General features: G+C 37.8%; 1 protein-coding gene across 1 annotated transcript in view; it reads right to left on the bottom strand.

Annotated features, from left to right (window-relative positions):
• The window catches only part of LOC126418429 (probable peroxisomal acyl-coenzyme A oxidase 1), a 93,969-nt gene that overhangs the window by 21,855 nt on the left and 54,173 nt on the right, over positions 1 to 17,941 (bottom strand). Inside the window, exons 5-9 of the mRNA XM_050085191.1 lie at positions 17,526 to 17,645; positions 14,567 to 14,691; positions 9,988 to 10,148; positions 3,326 to 3,488; positions 892 to 1,082 (exon numbers count right to left, since the gene is read on the bottom strand). Of these exons, the coding sequence (XP_049941148.1) occupies positions 892 to 1,082; positions 3,326 to 3,488; positions 9,988 to 10,148; positions 14,567 to 14,691; positions 17,526 to 17,645 (760 nt within the window). The remainder of the gene's footprint in view (positions 1 to 891; positions 1,083 to 3,325; positions 3,489 to 9,987; positions 10,149 to 14,566; positions 14,692 to 17,525; positions 17,646 to 17,941) is intronic.

The following is a 17,941-nucleotide window of genomic DNA, read 5'->3' on the forward strand; positions in this document are numbered from 1 at the left end:
TCAAGAATGTCAGGATTTTTGTTTCAAAATCTGTACACAGATACCTTATTGGCAGCCTCTGTATTTTTAAATGTGTGTGGCATGTTTAAATGATAGAGTGGAATTGGCCAGCAGATCACAGTCATGGTGCAAAAATTCAATTATCTACACTCAAGCGCAACTTCACAATCATAACATGTAGGCTTTCATGGCCAGCATCTTCATAAGTTAAAACTTCCGAGCTGAGAGGCCGTGGTCGATCTGTAAAAGACACACCTCAGAAGATGTTTCCCACAGCTGGCAACGAAACATAAGGAAGAAGTAGTTTTACAGATTGACCAAAGCCTCTCGACCTGGAAGTTTTAACTATTGACAACTTCACAACTTGAACTTCAAAAGAAAAAGATGGTTAATAACTAAACCCATGGAATGGGTGAGAACTTATCTCTGTAACTAGCTGTACATCTGAACCAATAAAAATCGAGCGCATGTTATAAGGAATGTTTATTTGAATTAGTGTATTAGTACAACTAATTCAATAAATATTATTTATTTACTATTCCTCCTATATTCACATGCAATGTGCCATTAAATGAATATTAAAAGCTGTGAAACTCTTATTATTTCCTTTGAATTAAACGTTACTGGTCTGAAACATTTGGCCTGCAATCTGCTGATTTTTTAATGGAACTTGTACCGTTCCACTCATTTATATGTACCTATTCTTCAACAGTATAAATATAAAGAGGAAAGTGTTAAAATAAGTCAAACATTCCATATCATAAATATAGCACTTTTTCATTCATTTTATGCCATTCTAACTCCTATTCTGCTTCACAGCAGTTTTATTCTTCTGTTTTCCCAAATACACAAGGGCACTAATGACATGTGGCAGTACTATAGAGTTGTTACCTGGCAGTCTGCAGAAGCATAACGGTGTTCTCTCCCTCGTATGTGCAGGCAGCAGTTACAAGACCATAGATGCAGGGAAGATTGCTGGATGTCATGTAACCGTGACCACCACATGCTAGCCGGCAAGTTTCCACTCCTGCAGCTGCATCTGCAGTTGCAACAGCTTTCAGACAACATGACATTGCATGCAGCTGAAAAGAAAAGTAACTTATACCAACATCTGCAGTTGTTTTATTGATTCTTTCCTTTTTACTGATATTACACATGTTTGACAACAAAAAAGACAATAAAAAGCATGTTGTCTCCAGTGTTTAAAATACCATTTTTTCCTTCTTTCTATAACAGGTCATTCTTATTTGTTTGATATGACATAATATTAATTTTTAATTTTTGTGAAATTAAGAGTGAAACTGAAACTTCCTGCCAGATTAAAACTGTGAGCAGGACCAAAACTCAAATCTGGAAGAGGAAGAGGAAGAGGAAGAGGAGGAAGAAGAAGAAGAAGAAGAAGAAGAAGAAAGGATACTGCAGAGAATTGGCTTAGCCACAGACTAGGAGATTGTTTCTGGAATGAATTTCTCACTCTGCAGCTGAGTCTGTGCTGTGTTGAAACTTCCTGACACATTAAAGCTAATTGTGCACCTGGACTTGAACCTAAGCTTGTCTTTGAGTGTGGATCATGAATGGTACCTGGCTGTCTTAGAGCAAGAGCACTGCACATGAAAGGCACAATTCTGGGTTTGAGTCCTGGTCCAGCCTACAGTTTTAATCTTCCCAGAAGTTTCGAAACAATGCACACTGCCTTGCAAAGTGAAAAACTAATTTAAGAATGAAACCAGCTGTTGGCCTGTTTTGATTTCACATAAGCAGTTGCTTTTCTTTGTTTATGGTGAAATTATACGACAATTTGATGTGTCTCCTGCACCTGAATCAAATGATTATGTACATTACGAGACAAATAAATCACAATTCACACTTCAATTCACAATTCTGGTACAGTTGAGTTTGACACGTAGATTGGGATGCTTGTGTCATCAGAAAACACTGTAGTCAAACAACCCCGATCACTTTTTAATCGTGTGCCAGTTAATTGCAAAGAAATTTTAATTATGTCACAGTTAATTATAAAGAAATTATGGTGGACAATGAACAGCAGAGGAGAAAAGTTGCTAGTATGTTATTGCTACACTTGTTAAATTTTTGGTTACAGCTGAAAATGGATGGGGGTTTGATCCATTCTAGAGAACCGTCTGGCTAAGCTTGACACATGATGAGGCAAAACTCACATCATCTAAAAGACTATGCCTTAACAAGACTGTAACATCAAAGTAATTTTCCACATTAATGAATGGCGTACATTACATACATACTTAATAAATTATGATTCTGTGGACAAAATAGAGTTAAGAACACTTATGTAAAAGAAAATAATTATTTTTCTCAATTTCAGTCCATAACTGGTACTGTAGGACATCAGATATACTAGTACAAACATGCTGTGAACTCATCATCAGAGAAAGTTAACTAGATGCAAATAAATAAGCTTACAAATCTGTAAATCTATTGTAGGGAAGAAATTAAGTTAAACATTTCTGGATCAGTGGTTCTTGGGTAATGAAAGCAACCTGAGGTTCATCAGTCTGTTTAATTTACAACTTTCTTTGTTAATAACCCAAATAAGTGTTTCAGTGTTGGTTTTTATCTAATTTCATTTTATATTTATTTCATTTTCTGTCTAACCAACCTCAATGTAAATAGTCTGTGTTTTTTAATCCGATCCGTACTTCTTTCCCATGGAATTTGCACTCCTCTCACCCCCACAGGCCTTTGATCCTTTTTGTGCAGTTTTTTAATTACAGATTTCAGTATGCAAGCTTGAATTAATTAATTTTTATAAACACAATGGAAAATCCAGATTGAAATATCAACAATCTAGGAAAAGAGAGATTGCTACTTACCCAAAGATGACTTGTTAAGTTGCAGACCGGCACAATTAAAAGACACTTACACATTAGCTTTACGCTACAGTATTTGTCAGAAAAAGAAGAGAAACACATGCACAGTCATTCACACAAACAAGCACATGTCACACACACATGTCCATCATCTCCAGCAGCTCAGACCAGAATTTCTGCTTGTGTTCTACGTCACAATTGCATTCCAATCCAAGCTGCAGGAGATGGCAGTCATGTATATGTGAGGTGTGCTTGCTTGTGTGAATGAATGTGTGTGTCTTTCTCTTCTTTTTTCTGATGAAGACAGTGGCTGAAAGCTAATGTGTAAAGTCTCTCAATTGTTCCTGTCTGCTACTTAACCATCATTTTTATGGTAAGTAGCAATCTATCTTTTCCTACATAGTTAATTTTTATTCATTATTTTAGCACATTTTTTACATTAGTCATGTACGTAAGAAAGTGAAAAACAAATGACTTACCTCAGGCAGTCTTTCCATATCACCAGACTCCAATTCAGATGTGACACTGTTATACATTTCCCAAAGCCAATTTGCACTAAAGCGCAGAGCGAAGTACAAGGCAATATTTGGGAACAGTTTGTACTGTTGTGTAACGTAATCTATAATTTGGGGTTCCCTTTGCCTAAAATAAACAAACAGGATTAATAATTATAAATTTACACATTTTGAGTATAGCATGAATAAAGTGAAACCAAACTCGTGTTCTTCAAGTACTGTCTTGTAAGAGAGAAAGATGCAGGTAATCAATTGGATTTGGCATTTCTTGACTTTCAGAAAGCTTTCAAATGTAGGCCACACAGATGTCTACTACTAAGAAAACTACTTTAATACAGTACATCTAACCAGTATGAGCCTACCATGTTATCGAGCTATTATTTTTGTGAACAGAGCCAGGCATCTAGTCCAGTTACCTCAGGTACAAGCAACGTCATGTGAAGTCGCAGTTGGTTCGCTCATAGTTAGTTAGTTAGTTAGTTTGTTAGTTGGTTGCATGTTCCATTGATCAATCGCACAGTACAGCAGCCATTATGATGTGGAACGTGTCAAGTACACAAGAAACACACATATGAAACAAGATTTTTAATATTAAATGACACAAAATGCATATACCATATTTATAGATTTTTTTATTCCTATTCAAGAATTCATCTATGGTATAGAAGGAATTGTCAAGGAGATACGTTTTCAATTTATTTTTCAAGCTATTGCTGCTGTCTGTCAGACATTTTATTTTTATCTTGTAATTTGTCGAAAATTTTTATAACAGCGTATTTTACCCGTTTCTGTGCCAAAGATAGGTTGCGTAAAGGATAGTGTAAGTCTTTCTTTTTTGTGGCATTACAATCATGAAAGTCACTGTTGTTTTTAAACTGGTCTATGTTGTTGAAAATAAATTTCATTAGTGAGTAAATGTACTGTGAGACTGTTGTAAGAATTCCCAATCTTTTAAAAAGATGCCTACAAGATGTGCGACTATGAACCCCACACATTATTCTAACCACTATCTTTTGAGCAGTGAATACTTTTTGTCTAGATGTTGAGTTACCCCAAAATATTATTCCACATGAGACTGAAAGTATGCAAAGTATGTTAGCTTACTAATTTCTATATCCTCAAAATTGGCAGTTATTCTGATTGCAAAAGTTGCTGAACCTAGTCACTTTAGACGATCCAAAATATGAATTTTCCAATTAAGATTCTCATCTATATGAACACCCAAAAACTTAGTATGCTCTATCCTGCCTACTGACTTCTGTTGATGTGTTATATTTATTGAAGGAATTGTACTTTTTGCAGCAGAAAATTGGATGTACTGTGTTTTTTCAAAGTTTAGAGCAAGCCCATTTGCAGAAAACCAATTAATGACTTTTCCAAAGAACTTATTTGCATCATTTTCAATTGGAGTTTCTTTTACTGGAGTAATAACAATGCTTGTACCATCAGCAAACGGTGTCAGTTCAGCTTCCTGTTTCAGATAGGAAGGGAAGTCATTCACATATATCAAGAACAGAAGGGGAACCATGATCGAATCTTGTGGAACACCTAATGTAATTTCACTCCAGTTAGATGAAGTGGCAAACTTATTTAAATCACTTGACCCATATAAGAAAACTTTCTGCTTCCTGTTCTGTAGGTATGACTTAAACCACTCATATGCTATTCCATTTATACCATAGAAATGTAATTTCTGTAACATAATGTCACGGTTCACACAATCAAATGCTTTGGACAAGTCACAGAAAATTCCTATTGGCGACATTTCACTATTTAAAGATTGTATTATGTGGACAGTGAAATTTTATATTGTTGTCTCAGTGGAACAGCATTTTTGAAATCCAAACTGGAATTTACCAAGTATCCTATTACTGTTAAGATGACTAAACACTCTTTGAGTACATTACTTTCTCGAAGATTTAGAAAATGCTGTAAGCAAGGATACTGGCTGATAATTATTGACATCTGTGTTTTCCCTTTATGTAGAGAGGCCTGACAATATTTTAACCTGTCTGGGAAAATACCTCGAGTTAGTGATGCATTACATATGTGACTCAGAATATCAGCTGTAATTGCTCCACATTGTTTTAATATCTTATTAGAGATGTCATCTACTCCAACAGAACATTTATTTTTCAAAGATTTAATAATTTTACTTATTTCACAAGAGGTTGTTAGGTGAAACTTTATCTGACTAAATTTTTTCAAAACAGACTCTTCCATGTACTGTCTGGCTTTTTCCTTTGAACTATTCTCACCAATTTTTTCTCCTACATTTAAGAAATGTTTGTTAAATACATTAGCTACTTGTGTACTGTTGGCTAGGATGGTCTCTTTCTCTTTAATAGTAATACTACCTACCCCAGTGGTTACTTTTCCTGTCTCCCTTCTAACAACATTCCATATCGATTTGATTTTATTGCTGGAGTTGTTAATTTCTTCTCTAACATACATATTTCTTGATTTCCTTACAATTTTTCCCAGTATGTTACAATAATTTTTATAGTGTAAAACTACTTCTAGATCATTCCTAGTTCTTGTAGTCTCATACAGTTTTCTTTTTCTTTCTGAAGACACTTTAATACCTGTAGTAATACAAGGTTTCTTTGAAAAGTGTGTGGTGTCACATTTAGTAATTTTCTTCGGAAAACAATGTTGCATTTATCATTAGCATTTGGTTCATTATATATATCTTCCCAGTTTACATTTCCTAAACTTTCTCTGAAGTGATCTATAGATACCGAGTTGAGCACCCTCACACTTTTACTTAATGGTTTCTGAAGCGTACAGACTGTTAGGTTTTGTAAGTTAATCGGTTGTGCATCATGGTCAGATAATCCATTTACTACAGGGAAAGCATGGAATGCTTGTAGGAGAGTCTACTACTCAGTAAAATATCCAGTGAGGTAACATTACAAAGGTCACTGATATACATAGGAAAAAGTAAGGGCCTATGATGGAACCTTGTGGGACACCACATATAATTAGTTCTCATATGTATGATGTGAATAAATGTACACAGTTTAAGTAAATTGAGATACTATGGTGTTACAAGAAATGCTGCAAAATGGCTCAAATTTTATCACTCTGATAGGAAACATACGGAAAAACTCCTGTATTATCCATTGGGAACTAATAACTTAAGGTGTCCCACAAAGTTCCGTCTTAGAGCCCTTACTTTTCTTCTGTATACTTATTCACATTGTATCCGTACTATCACAAGATCCCAAGCTTATTTACTTGTTGACGACACACAACGTTTCAATAAATAGCAAATCAAGTATAGTTTTAGAAAGATTGGTTAATGGCATTTTCGTCAACATTTGTACAATTTTTTATCACTAAAGTCTGAAAAGGCCTATTATACACAGTGTAAAACTTTTAAGACATTTCCATCAGTACACGCCTAAAATATGACGAAAAACAAGTAAAAGAGGTTGACAGTGTTAAATTCTTGAGATGATAACTTATAATAAATTCAGTTGGGAGCAGCAGACCACAGAATTGTTGAAGTGTCTAAACAATTTTTTATTTGCAATATGGATGTTGTCAGACATAGGTAGTAATAAAAAAGCTAGCATATTCCACTTACTTTCATTCCATAATGCCATATAGGATCATTTTTTGGGGAACTCATCCAACCTAGTAAAGGCTCAAGAGTCTAATAGTGTGTAATATGAATTATTTAGTCTGTTATTGTTGTTGTTAGTTTTACAACAAGTTTTACATCCACAAGGGCATCCTCACTATGGATCTATGGAATGAAAAGGACACTTAATCTAAAATAAATAAGTGAACAAGAAGTGCACCCAAATGCCTATTTCTGGGGCTATGCTTTTTGATTACAGCAACCCCAAACAAGGCCTGTTAGAATTTCAGATTTTGAAACAATAAGTCACTTATATAGAAATAAAAGCCTGTATGTTTGGTGCAGTACATGAATTTATTAGGAAGGGTTGCAAATCAATGAAATATGACTCATAAGAATGAAATGAATTGAATAGATTCAGAGCACAGTGTGTGTAAATTAACAGAAAATTGAACTATTATTATATGTTTTAAGACCATCTGAAGGGTTCCTGAATTATCCTAAAAATCAGTCAGCTAGGACAGTTGCCCACAATAACTACAATGTTAACTTCAAAAGTGAATGTATGATAAGCAATCAATAGTTACTAAATTAATCTTTAGTACTACTACTACTAAAAGGAATTAGTCCAATAGCTTATCCAATGCACTACTTTTAAATGTGCCTGTCCACTGCTCAGTATCTCCTCTATGTGACAAGTAGCAATTTGTCTAAATTCATATTGTTAATTTTCAGAGAAAATTGCAGAAAATCTCTCTTAGGTACCACTTACAGCATATTGCATTGTAGTCACAATTCTTCTTCAAAAACAGTAGATCAAAGCCTACTAATATATCATGAATGACATAGTTACAGTTTTAACGGGAGGAACTTGTTATTAGCCATGTGATACAATATTATACGAGAGGCATTCCATGATTATCTACAATTTATATATCCACTATGAATCTCTCTGTCTCAGCAGATACATGCACTTTTTCTACATAGACTCCATTAAGCTCCACACACTTACACCACCAAGGTGGTAATTACTTTATGTCTTCCTCGATACACTTTTTTGGAGTCTGTTTCACCCACCGCAGGACACCAGCTTGAAGTTCCTGGTTGTTTGTGAAATGACGTCCATGCAGTGGTTTCTCATAGTCATGGATCTATGGTAATAAGGAGGGATCAAGTCAGGAGTATATGGTGCATGTCACAGTACCTGGAACTCCTCATGGTTGTCTGACTTGGATGGGGATGGGCATGATCATGTTGCAAGAGCACTCCTTTCATCCATTTTCCTGTTCGTTTATTTTGAATTGCATGTCGCAGCCTCCAAATACATCATGCTTTTGGACGGTGGTCCCTGGTTCCAGTCAGTTAATGACGGGGTTCCCTCCTTGTACCATGTGTTTTTCCCTGAAGGCACTGTATGGGACTTTTTCAGGAGGTTACTTGTACGCTTCCGTTGCATTGATTGGGCTTTGATCTCCAGCTCATGGTAGCAGAGTCAAGTTTCATTGCCAATCCTGAGTTTGGACATGACACCTTTCAGATCCTAGCTGTGGCATTGAAGGGAGGCCACTTCATATGTCTTCGCAATGTTGTGTTTGTGCTGCATTCAGGGATTTGGGGATCCACATGGTGGACATCTTTCTGAGTTTGACCCTTTGAGTGCCTGTGGCTTCTTCCTGAAACTATTATTTTATTATTTTTATAATTACCAGTGTCTTTAGCATGAAACAACCAATGCTGCCACTGATGCTGTCGCAAGACAGAGACATCTAGTGGTACACATCTAGTGGTACAGTGAAGTACTTCTACTAATATAGTACATTGTAGCAGTCACTTACAGCATTGAGAGCAACAGTCACATGGTGACTGTGCTAGTGATTGTAGGAGATTGTAAATTTATTGTAATGTAATTTGAGTTTGTACTACTGCTTTTATGAGTGGTTTCAAACAGGAGCCATTGGCACAGATGTATTTGCAATACAGAATTTATTAAATTTTAGGCCTACTTTTGCTTGTTATTTAGGATTATAATTTAATTTACATGTTACAAGTTCATGGAATTTCCAAGATGCGGGACTTCGCCAAGGAAAAATGCAAGTTTGCTTTCACACATATCATATGAAATGATGGCTACTTGAAAACTATATCCCAGCAGTTTCAAAGTAAAACCACCTCCTTAAGACAATTGATTGTCTACAGTTGGCTGATTTCTTCTTTTATTTTATGCTTACTACGATAATAAAGGTTGATATCGTGAAAAATTTTAAAATTACACTTTTCATATTGTTGGGACTCAAAATGATAAGCTATTCATGCACTATGTAGTGCACAGTGCCTTTTGCAAGACCTACGGCTGCCTCCAATTCTGTGAATGTCATGCACCTATTCTCCTGAATACACTTTTCCACTCTTAAAATGCTGACTGGTGTTACCAATCTTTTCCTTCAAGATTGGTTCCTTTCTCCATTGATGTGCAGTCACTTTTACAGCCATCCATCCAATTGTACGCAGTTTTTGTGATGGTGTACACTTTCCACACACTACCACCAATCACCTGTGAGTATTGAAAACATTTATACCCTCCTTCCACAGAAATCAAGTCGTCCAGCACCATCCTTGATGAGCTAAAAGCCAATTTTTACACTTCTTCCAAAAGAAATTCTGTAGTAGTATTTCCTTATTATTTTGATAGAAGAAGTGCATAATTATTCCTCTAGTAATGTTCTCCACTTGCATTATGGCAGCAGTTGAGAAAATGGGTTGCACTATATAGCGATTACATGTTAAGTAATTGTCCTACTACCTAGACCAAAGCACAATGTACTTGTAATCATAATTGTGTGTCAGATGCGCATCATGCGTGACAGGAATAAATAAACTGTAAATCAATATGAAATGCCCTTGTACTTAGAAACTACAGCAGGAATTTCATTAAGTACAACAATCTCATCATTCTTTAGGCATTCAAATAGAATTAACCAAAAAGTCAATGTCTTATAAAATGCTTATTCTACAAAATAAAAAATATATGCACACATACCCTGCTTTCATCTCTGATTGCCTACGCACAGCGCTGTACCTCGTAGCAATTGTAACTGCTTTTGATAAGTGGCTGGACATATCCTGTACTAGAACAACTCTGACAAACATCATTGTTCCGTATGTTAACTTGTCACTGGGAGACTTCACATATGTTCCATCCTAAAAGGAAATGTCAGTCTCAGTTTTATTTGGCAACGAATGCCTTGGCTATAGATAATTTGCAAAACTCAAACATGCTAAAACATACATATAGCTTTAACACATTCACAATTAAATGACTCACACATTCTCCTGAAATTCAGCAATTTTTTTGCTAATAACACTCCATTATTTCCGTGCTGTGCTAAAAGCCAATTTTTACACTTCTTCCAAAAGAAATTCTGTAGTAATATTTCCTTATTATTTTGATAGAAGAAGTGCATAATTATTCCTCTAGTAAAACAATTACTGGCTATTAGTGATGGTTGTTCTGAGTGTGCCACAAAGCAACAAACATTTGTCAGTTCCTTATTAATACTATTTTTGTGCTATTGTAAGTATAAGTATTCTTATTGCAGTTCATTAGCATCTACTTGAAACAAACAGAAATGTGGATTCTGAAATACATTTTTCGTTATATTTTCGTAATAAAATATTGAGTATTCATGTGCTATGTGAATTTATCAGAATCACCTATTTTATCATTTTGAATAAATTTGCTCTGCAATGTTCCAAAATAATCCTGTGGCCCTCATGAATCATCATCTGTCACAGTACGTATGATGATGCAAATATTAAAGACATTCTACAATCCACAAAAAAGTATCTCTTTTTTGAAGCCTCGTTATTGTCTCCCACAGTGGCCAAAATATTGAAATTTGGCTCAAAGATGCCTAGAAGCTTCCTTTGTAATGGTGCAAAAATGTAATGCCTGGTGATATCACTCTTGGACTCCATGACACGTCAAGCTACAAGGTATTGACACATGCAAAAAAGAGGCCACAGCTCGGAAGTTGATGTGAGTTGTAAAATGGGATAATGATGTCACATTGGCACCAAATTTCAACATAATTCTGCCCAGCATCATCATGGACATGTCACACGATGGGGAGGTCACCACACTTCTGACATTTCCTCCCCTTGTTTTCACACCTCTGCGATGGAGGTCAGGACCATGACACCCAGTGTTGAAATCACATGATTTTCTTATGAGTGACCGAGAAAAATATTTCAGGCAACCTACTGATCACATGATTTTCTTATGGGTGACCGAGAAAATGATTTCAGGCAACCTACTGCTCAGAACTGACACAAAACGTCCTCAGTAAGTGCATAAAGTACGTCAGTGAAACCATTTCTTCCCTTAGGGCATGAATTCCCACATATATCGCAGTCTAAAATGGTTCACACTGCAATGAGCAATGGCACGATGTTCTTGACAGTGTTTGCCACTGCTGACATCCCTCTGACAATTCAACCCTACTCTAAGGACATTGTGGGGCTGCAACCACATGCTCCGACTCATTTGGAGTGTAGTGAGGTTGCAATTTTTGCTCTGGTATCCAGGGTGGCCGCACTAGAGACTGTTCAAAACCATTCTATGAAATCTGAACACTATCTGAAGCAGCAAAGGGCTCTTATGCTTTTGCAACCTTCCTGTTTTGCATCATCCTGTGTCGTGATTACGGAGGAGTGGAACACAGAAATGTGCGTGAATAAATCAGCAATTGTCCCTCTAAGACCCACCAGTTTGGCAACATCCTCGGTGTCCCCAACCTTTGTTGAGCACGTTAGATATGTACCTGCCAGGGACCTTGGCACTCATTCAGCTATGTGGTGCCTTCAGGGTTGGTCAGCTGGGGATATAATGCGAACACCTTGTGAACTACACAAGCACTTGTGCATCCTGTTGCCACAAACTGTTCTCCTGTTTGGAGCAGAAGTAAATCCAGACCAATACCATGGCTATCAGTGCTTGCAGTATTTGCCAACCATATCTCCAACAACCACAAGCAATAACACAGGAATGGATGAAACTCAAAAGATACAGAGAATTACCAGTTCATGAAACATTGTTCAGTTGACCACACAAACAACTAACACTCTAGAAATCAATATGGGTAAACAACGGTGAACTCATTCCAAAAACCTATGGTCTAAGGCAGTGATATGCAAAGTTTTTGGGTCCACAGCTCCAGTGACCGGTATCGCATTGTGTTCAGTGATGAATTGCGGCTCTTTATTACCCCAGATCATCATCAGTGAGTAATGTGGGGACCTGGGAAGAGATACCATTTTTCCAACATTACAGAGAGGCACAGTGGTTTTACTCCTGGCATTACGGCGTGGGAAGTGATTGGGTATGATTTCAGGGCATGGCTTGTAGTGAATGTGGGAACTCATACAGCACAACAGTGCGCCATGGCCCTCTCACATCCTCGTGTGTTACCTCTCATGCAACACTATTGTGGTGCCATTTTTCAATAGTTTAATGTTCGCTAACACATGGCACATGTCTCTACGAACTATCTATGTGAAGTTGAGGTATTCCCATGGCCAGCAAGGGCTCCAGACCTGTCCCTAGTAGAACGTGTGGATCTGGCTCAGACATCAACTCTGTCCCACTGCCAGAATGCAAGATATCAAGGACCTGTTGAAACTGCTGTGGGTCAGCTCACTCCGGGAGAGGATACAATGATTTTACGTCACCCCTTCCATCTGAATCAGTGGATGCATCCAAGCCAGATGGAATGCATCATTATACTGATAAGTGGGCTCATACACTGGGGTGACAAAAGTCATGGGATACCCCCTAATATTGTGTCAGACCTCATTTTGTCTAGCATAGTGCAGAGACTCGACATGGCATAGATTCCACAAGTCATTGGAAGTCCCCTGTAGAAATACTGAGCTGTGTTACCTCTGTAGCTGTCCATAATTGTGAAAGTGTTGCCGATACAAGATTTTTTGCACCAACTGACCACTCGATTCTGTCCCATAAATGTTTGACGGGTTCCATGTTGGGTGATCTGGGTGGCCAAGTCATTCACTTGAAATGTCTAGACTGTTCTTCAAACCGATTGTGAACAACTGTGGTCTGTAAGATGGTGCACTGTCATCCATAAAAATTCTATCATTGTTTGGGAACATGAATGGTTGCAAATGGTCTCCAAGTAGCTGAACATAACCATCCCAGTCAATGCTGTGTTCAGTTGGATCAGAGGACCAAGTCCATTCCATATAAACGAAGGCACACCATTACGGAGGCACCAGAAGTTTGCACACTGCCTTATTAGCAACTTGGGTTGGTGGCTTCATGGGGTCTGCATCACATTTGAACCCTACCAGCAGCTCTTACCAACGAATTATCAATACTCATCTGACCAGGCCTCTGTTTTCCAGACATCTAGGGTCCAATCAATATAATGAAGAGCCCAGGAGACATGCTGCAGGCGATGTCATGCTGTTAGTAAAGGCACTCTCGTCAGTTGTCTTCTGCCACAGCCCATTAATGCCAAATTTCGCTGCACTGTTCTGAAGGATACATGCATCTTATATCCCGCATTGATTTCTGCAGTTATTTCGTGTAGTGTTATTTGTCTGTTAGCACTGGCAATTCTACAAAAATGCCACTACTTTTATTTGTTAAGTGAAGGCCGTCAGGCACTGTATTGTCCACGGTGAGAGGTAATGCCTGAAATTTGCTATTCTTCGCACACTCTTGACACTACGTATGTCAGAATATTGTATTCCCTAATGATTTCTGAAATGGAATGTCCCATGCATCTAGTTCCAACTACCATTCCATATTCAAAGTCTGTTAATTCCCATCTTGTGGCCATAATCATGTTGGAAATCTTTTCACATGAATCACCTGAGTGCAAATGACAGCTCCACCAATGCACTCCCTTTTACACCTTGGGTACACAGTATGGCTGCCACATGTGTATGTGCATATCGCTATCCCTGTCACCTCAGTGAACTGCCAAGTTCTTTGAAAACTGACTCAATTTTCTAATCACTGAAATAACAAAACATACCCTCTGAACTTAAGAAGTTTCCTTTTGTTTCCCTCTAACCTTCTAGATAGCTCACTTTTTCTGTCAGGCATGTAGATACTGACATTTCATAAGCAACTCTGGGGTGGATGATGCATGGTGCATGGACGCATCAGTATTATTTCTCCCTTACTGTATTTGGTTATTTCATTTTATCATCATAGGCACACAAAGATACCTGTAACAGAACCACACTACGAAACATGCATATGAATGGTTGGCAAAATAATGTTCGACAATGAAAACTCCTACAAAAAAATGTCTGATTAGCAACATGAACAGAACCCTTCTGCAACTCATATGACCTCTACACATCATTTGGTGGGTGTGCTCACTGTTCTTATGCCTACAGTTTTCTATAGTGGTAAAAGATATAATTGCTGTCACTGTAGTTCCAATTAAAATAACAGGTACCTTTATGTATTTGTCCTTTCACCATCCATACATCTGTCCAACGCACATGCTTTTAGAAGTATGATATTAACATAAAAAATGATATGAAAACCCAAGACTGTATCAGAGAGATTTAAGGAAGATTACCTCAAGCACTTGTGAATTCTTCATCAGCATATTTTCTCGAGGAATACGAACACTTTTGAAGCCTAGGTATCCATTGTTTGTGCAGTTCATCCCCAGCTTTGTACCTATTTCTCCTATTACGATACCTGTTGGAAAAATGTTTGAAAATTGCACACATTTTTAATTATTTAACTCAAAGCTTATCTAACTGTGTTCACCTGTACAGTAATAATATTTATTTTGAGTGCTAAGTAATAATATTGTTATGTGCCCGAAATTTTCTTTTACTAAATAAAAATGTCAACAGAAGAAATTTTGTTTCTGTTACTTACTCTCACCCAGCCAGTTTCAAGTACATTGAATTTTTTTGGGATTGTGTGGACGATATTTTTCTGCAAGTCTGATGGTATGTCCCGATCTCGCAGATTCAACACACCGACTTGAATAGTCATTTGGTTTAGAATTTCCAAAGCAATGTTATACCCCTTCTGCCTTATCTGATTGCAAGTCTTCCAAAGCCCTATAAAGCCTGACTAATACTGGATCTCCTGTGTCTTCCATATCAACTCCCACATCATATTATCAGGCAAGACCTCCCTCCATAGACGGTTTCATTGTATTCTTTCTACTTATCTGTTCTCTCCTTCATGTGTAACAGTGAAATTTCAGTTTCATTCTTAATGTTGATGCCCTTGCTTTTAATTTTAACAAATGCTGTTTTGACTTTTCTGTATGATGAATCAGCCTTTATGACAAACATTTGTTTTTGCATTTCTTCAAATTTTTCCTACTGTCACTTTTTCCTAGCTCCCCTGCACTTCCTAAGTAACTTACATTGTTGTATTTCTGTCTTTTCCTAAACATTTTTACACCATCTCCTTTCATTAAGCAATTGAAGTATTTCTCTTGTTACCAAAGGTTTCTTCACAGTTACCTTCCCTGTACCTATGTTTATCTACCCAGTTTGTTGATAGTCTTTTTAAAGACATCCATTCCTCTTCAAATTAACTGACTACTGAGGTGTTAATTATCTCAGTAGCAATAGCTTCAGAGAACATCAAAAACATCTCATAGTTCCAGAATGAGATTTTCACTCTGCAGCGGAGCGTGCGCTGATATGAAACTTCCTGGCAGATTAAAACTGTGTGCCCGATCGAGACTCGAACTCGGGACCTTTGCCTTTCGCGGGCAAGTGCTCTACCATCTGAGCTACCGAAGCACGACTCACGCCCGGTACTCACAACTTTACTTCTGCCAGTATCTCGTCTCCTACCTTCCAAACTTTACAGAAGCTCTCCTGCGAACCTTGCAGAACTAGCACTCCTGAAAGAAAGGATATAGCGGAGACATGGCTTAGCCACAGCCTGGGGGAGGTTTCCAGAATGAGATTTTCACTCTGCAGCGGAGTGTGCGCTGATATGAAACTTCCTGGCAGATTAAAACTGCGTGCCCGACCGAGACTCGAACTCGGGACCTTTGCCTTTCGCGGGCAAGTGCTCTACCATCTGAGCTACCGAAGCACGACTCGCGCCCGGTACTCACAGCTTTACTTCTGCCAGTATCTCGTCTCCTACCTTCCAAACTTTACAGAAGCTCTCCTGCGAACCTTGCAGTACCGGGCGTGAGTCGTGCTTCGGTAGCTCAGATGGTAGAGCACTTGCCCGCGAAAGGCAAAGGTCCCGAGTTCGAGTCTCGGTCGGGCACACAGTTTTAATCTGCCAGGAAGTTTCATATCAGCGCACACTCCGCTGCAGAGTGAAAATCTCATTCTGGAAACATCCCCCAGGCTGTGGCTAAGCCATGTCTCCGCTATATCCTTTCTTTCAGGAGTGCTAGTTCTGCAAGGTTCGCAGGAGAGCTTCTGTAAAGTTTGGAAGGTAGGAGACGTGATACTGGCAGAAGTAAAGCTGTGAGTACCGGGCGTGAGTCGTGCTTCGGTAGCTCAGATGGTAGAGCACTTGCCCGCGAAAGGCAAAGGTCCCGAGTTTGAGTCTCGGTCGGGCACGCAGTTTTAATCTGCCAGGAAGTTTTACATCTCATAGTTCCTCAGTACTACAGTATTCGACTTTTTCCTCAATGATTCTTCTTCACAATTCTCTTAAACTTCAATCCACTCTTCATCATTGCTAAATTGCAATATGAATCTATAAATGTTCCTGGGTACACCTTACAGTCCAATATCTGACCTAGGAAACCGCTCATCCACTGCCACTGACATGAGTTGATTATTTTGACGAAACTTCTCACAGCAAAAGGGCACAGTTTGAGGTTAAAAAGCAGTTGTTCTCTACCACGCCATGACAAACAAGGCCTTAGTAATGTGGATGTGCGCAGTTTGATTTTCTCTCTCTCTCTCTCTCTCTCTCTCTCTCTCTCACTCACACACACACACACACACACACACACACACACACAATTGACATTCACTACTGTAGATCTCTGTACGTGAGTGAAACTTCAACAGATTCTGTATATCATAGTAACTATCAATAGTATTAACGACAGCATTGTTTATATCACAACAACTTATGTTACTGTTTTATTTATTTATTGTCATATTTAGTAATATATGTGCATCATATTTTATTAGCAGAAAAACCACCACTTTCAAACAGACTGCTGGTTTTTCAATTACAGTCTGCCATAGATTATTCATTATGATGAAGTACTGCATAAATCACAATCTAATCAAACTGACAATTTACAGTAAGTAGCTAGTCATTTTATAGCACACATTGGACATGAATGTGTCTGCATGTACACCATTAATGCATTTCAGAATGACTGAGGATGGCATGTGACAATGTCATTTGATATTGTTCATCCATTATTCTACATTGATTCACACTTTCAGTGATTAATCATATCTGAGTTTATTTTACATCAGCAAAAAGAAAGTGTGATCAATAGACCAGCACTCTTCAGGAACATTTGTAACTTAAAAATACTGACAATCACAGTAAAGGATTATTAAATTTACCTGGCAATGGATGATGAGTCTCCTCATCCCTTAGCTGCACAATAAATGGATGGATGCCATGACACTTGCCCTTTGTGTGAAGCTGTGCCATAACAACTGCATAATTTGCTGTCTGCCCCACTGCAACAAGAACAGAAATCCATTAAACTCATGTATGCTTAATGTAATTGGAAATTTAAGAGGAATATTTTTAGATTTATTTTTAATGGTGATGCAACATGATTTTAAAACATACAAAGAACATTTTAATTGCTGAAACATTCCTTTAAAAAAATAAAAGTAAAGTTATCTCCAAAATGAAGGTTGGTTGCTTTAGTAGGCATGGTTCTACAGGACGTGGTATGCCCCACCTTTCTCTGCCCTTTGATTTACCTTGCCAGTTATAAGCGAGCTATTGTTTAATATGGACTCTAAAC

This window comes from Schistocerca serialis, chromosome 1 (assembly GCF_023864345.2).
Source record: "Schistocerca serialis cubense isolate TAMUIC-IGC-003099 chromosome 1, iqSchSeri2.2, whole genome shotgun sequence".
Classification (NCBI taxonomy): Eukaryota; Metazoa; Arthropoda; class Insecta; order Orthoptera; family Acrididae; genus Schistocerca; species Schistocerca serialis.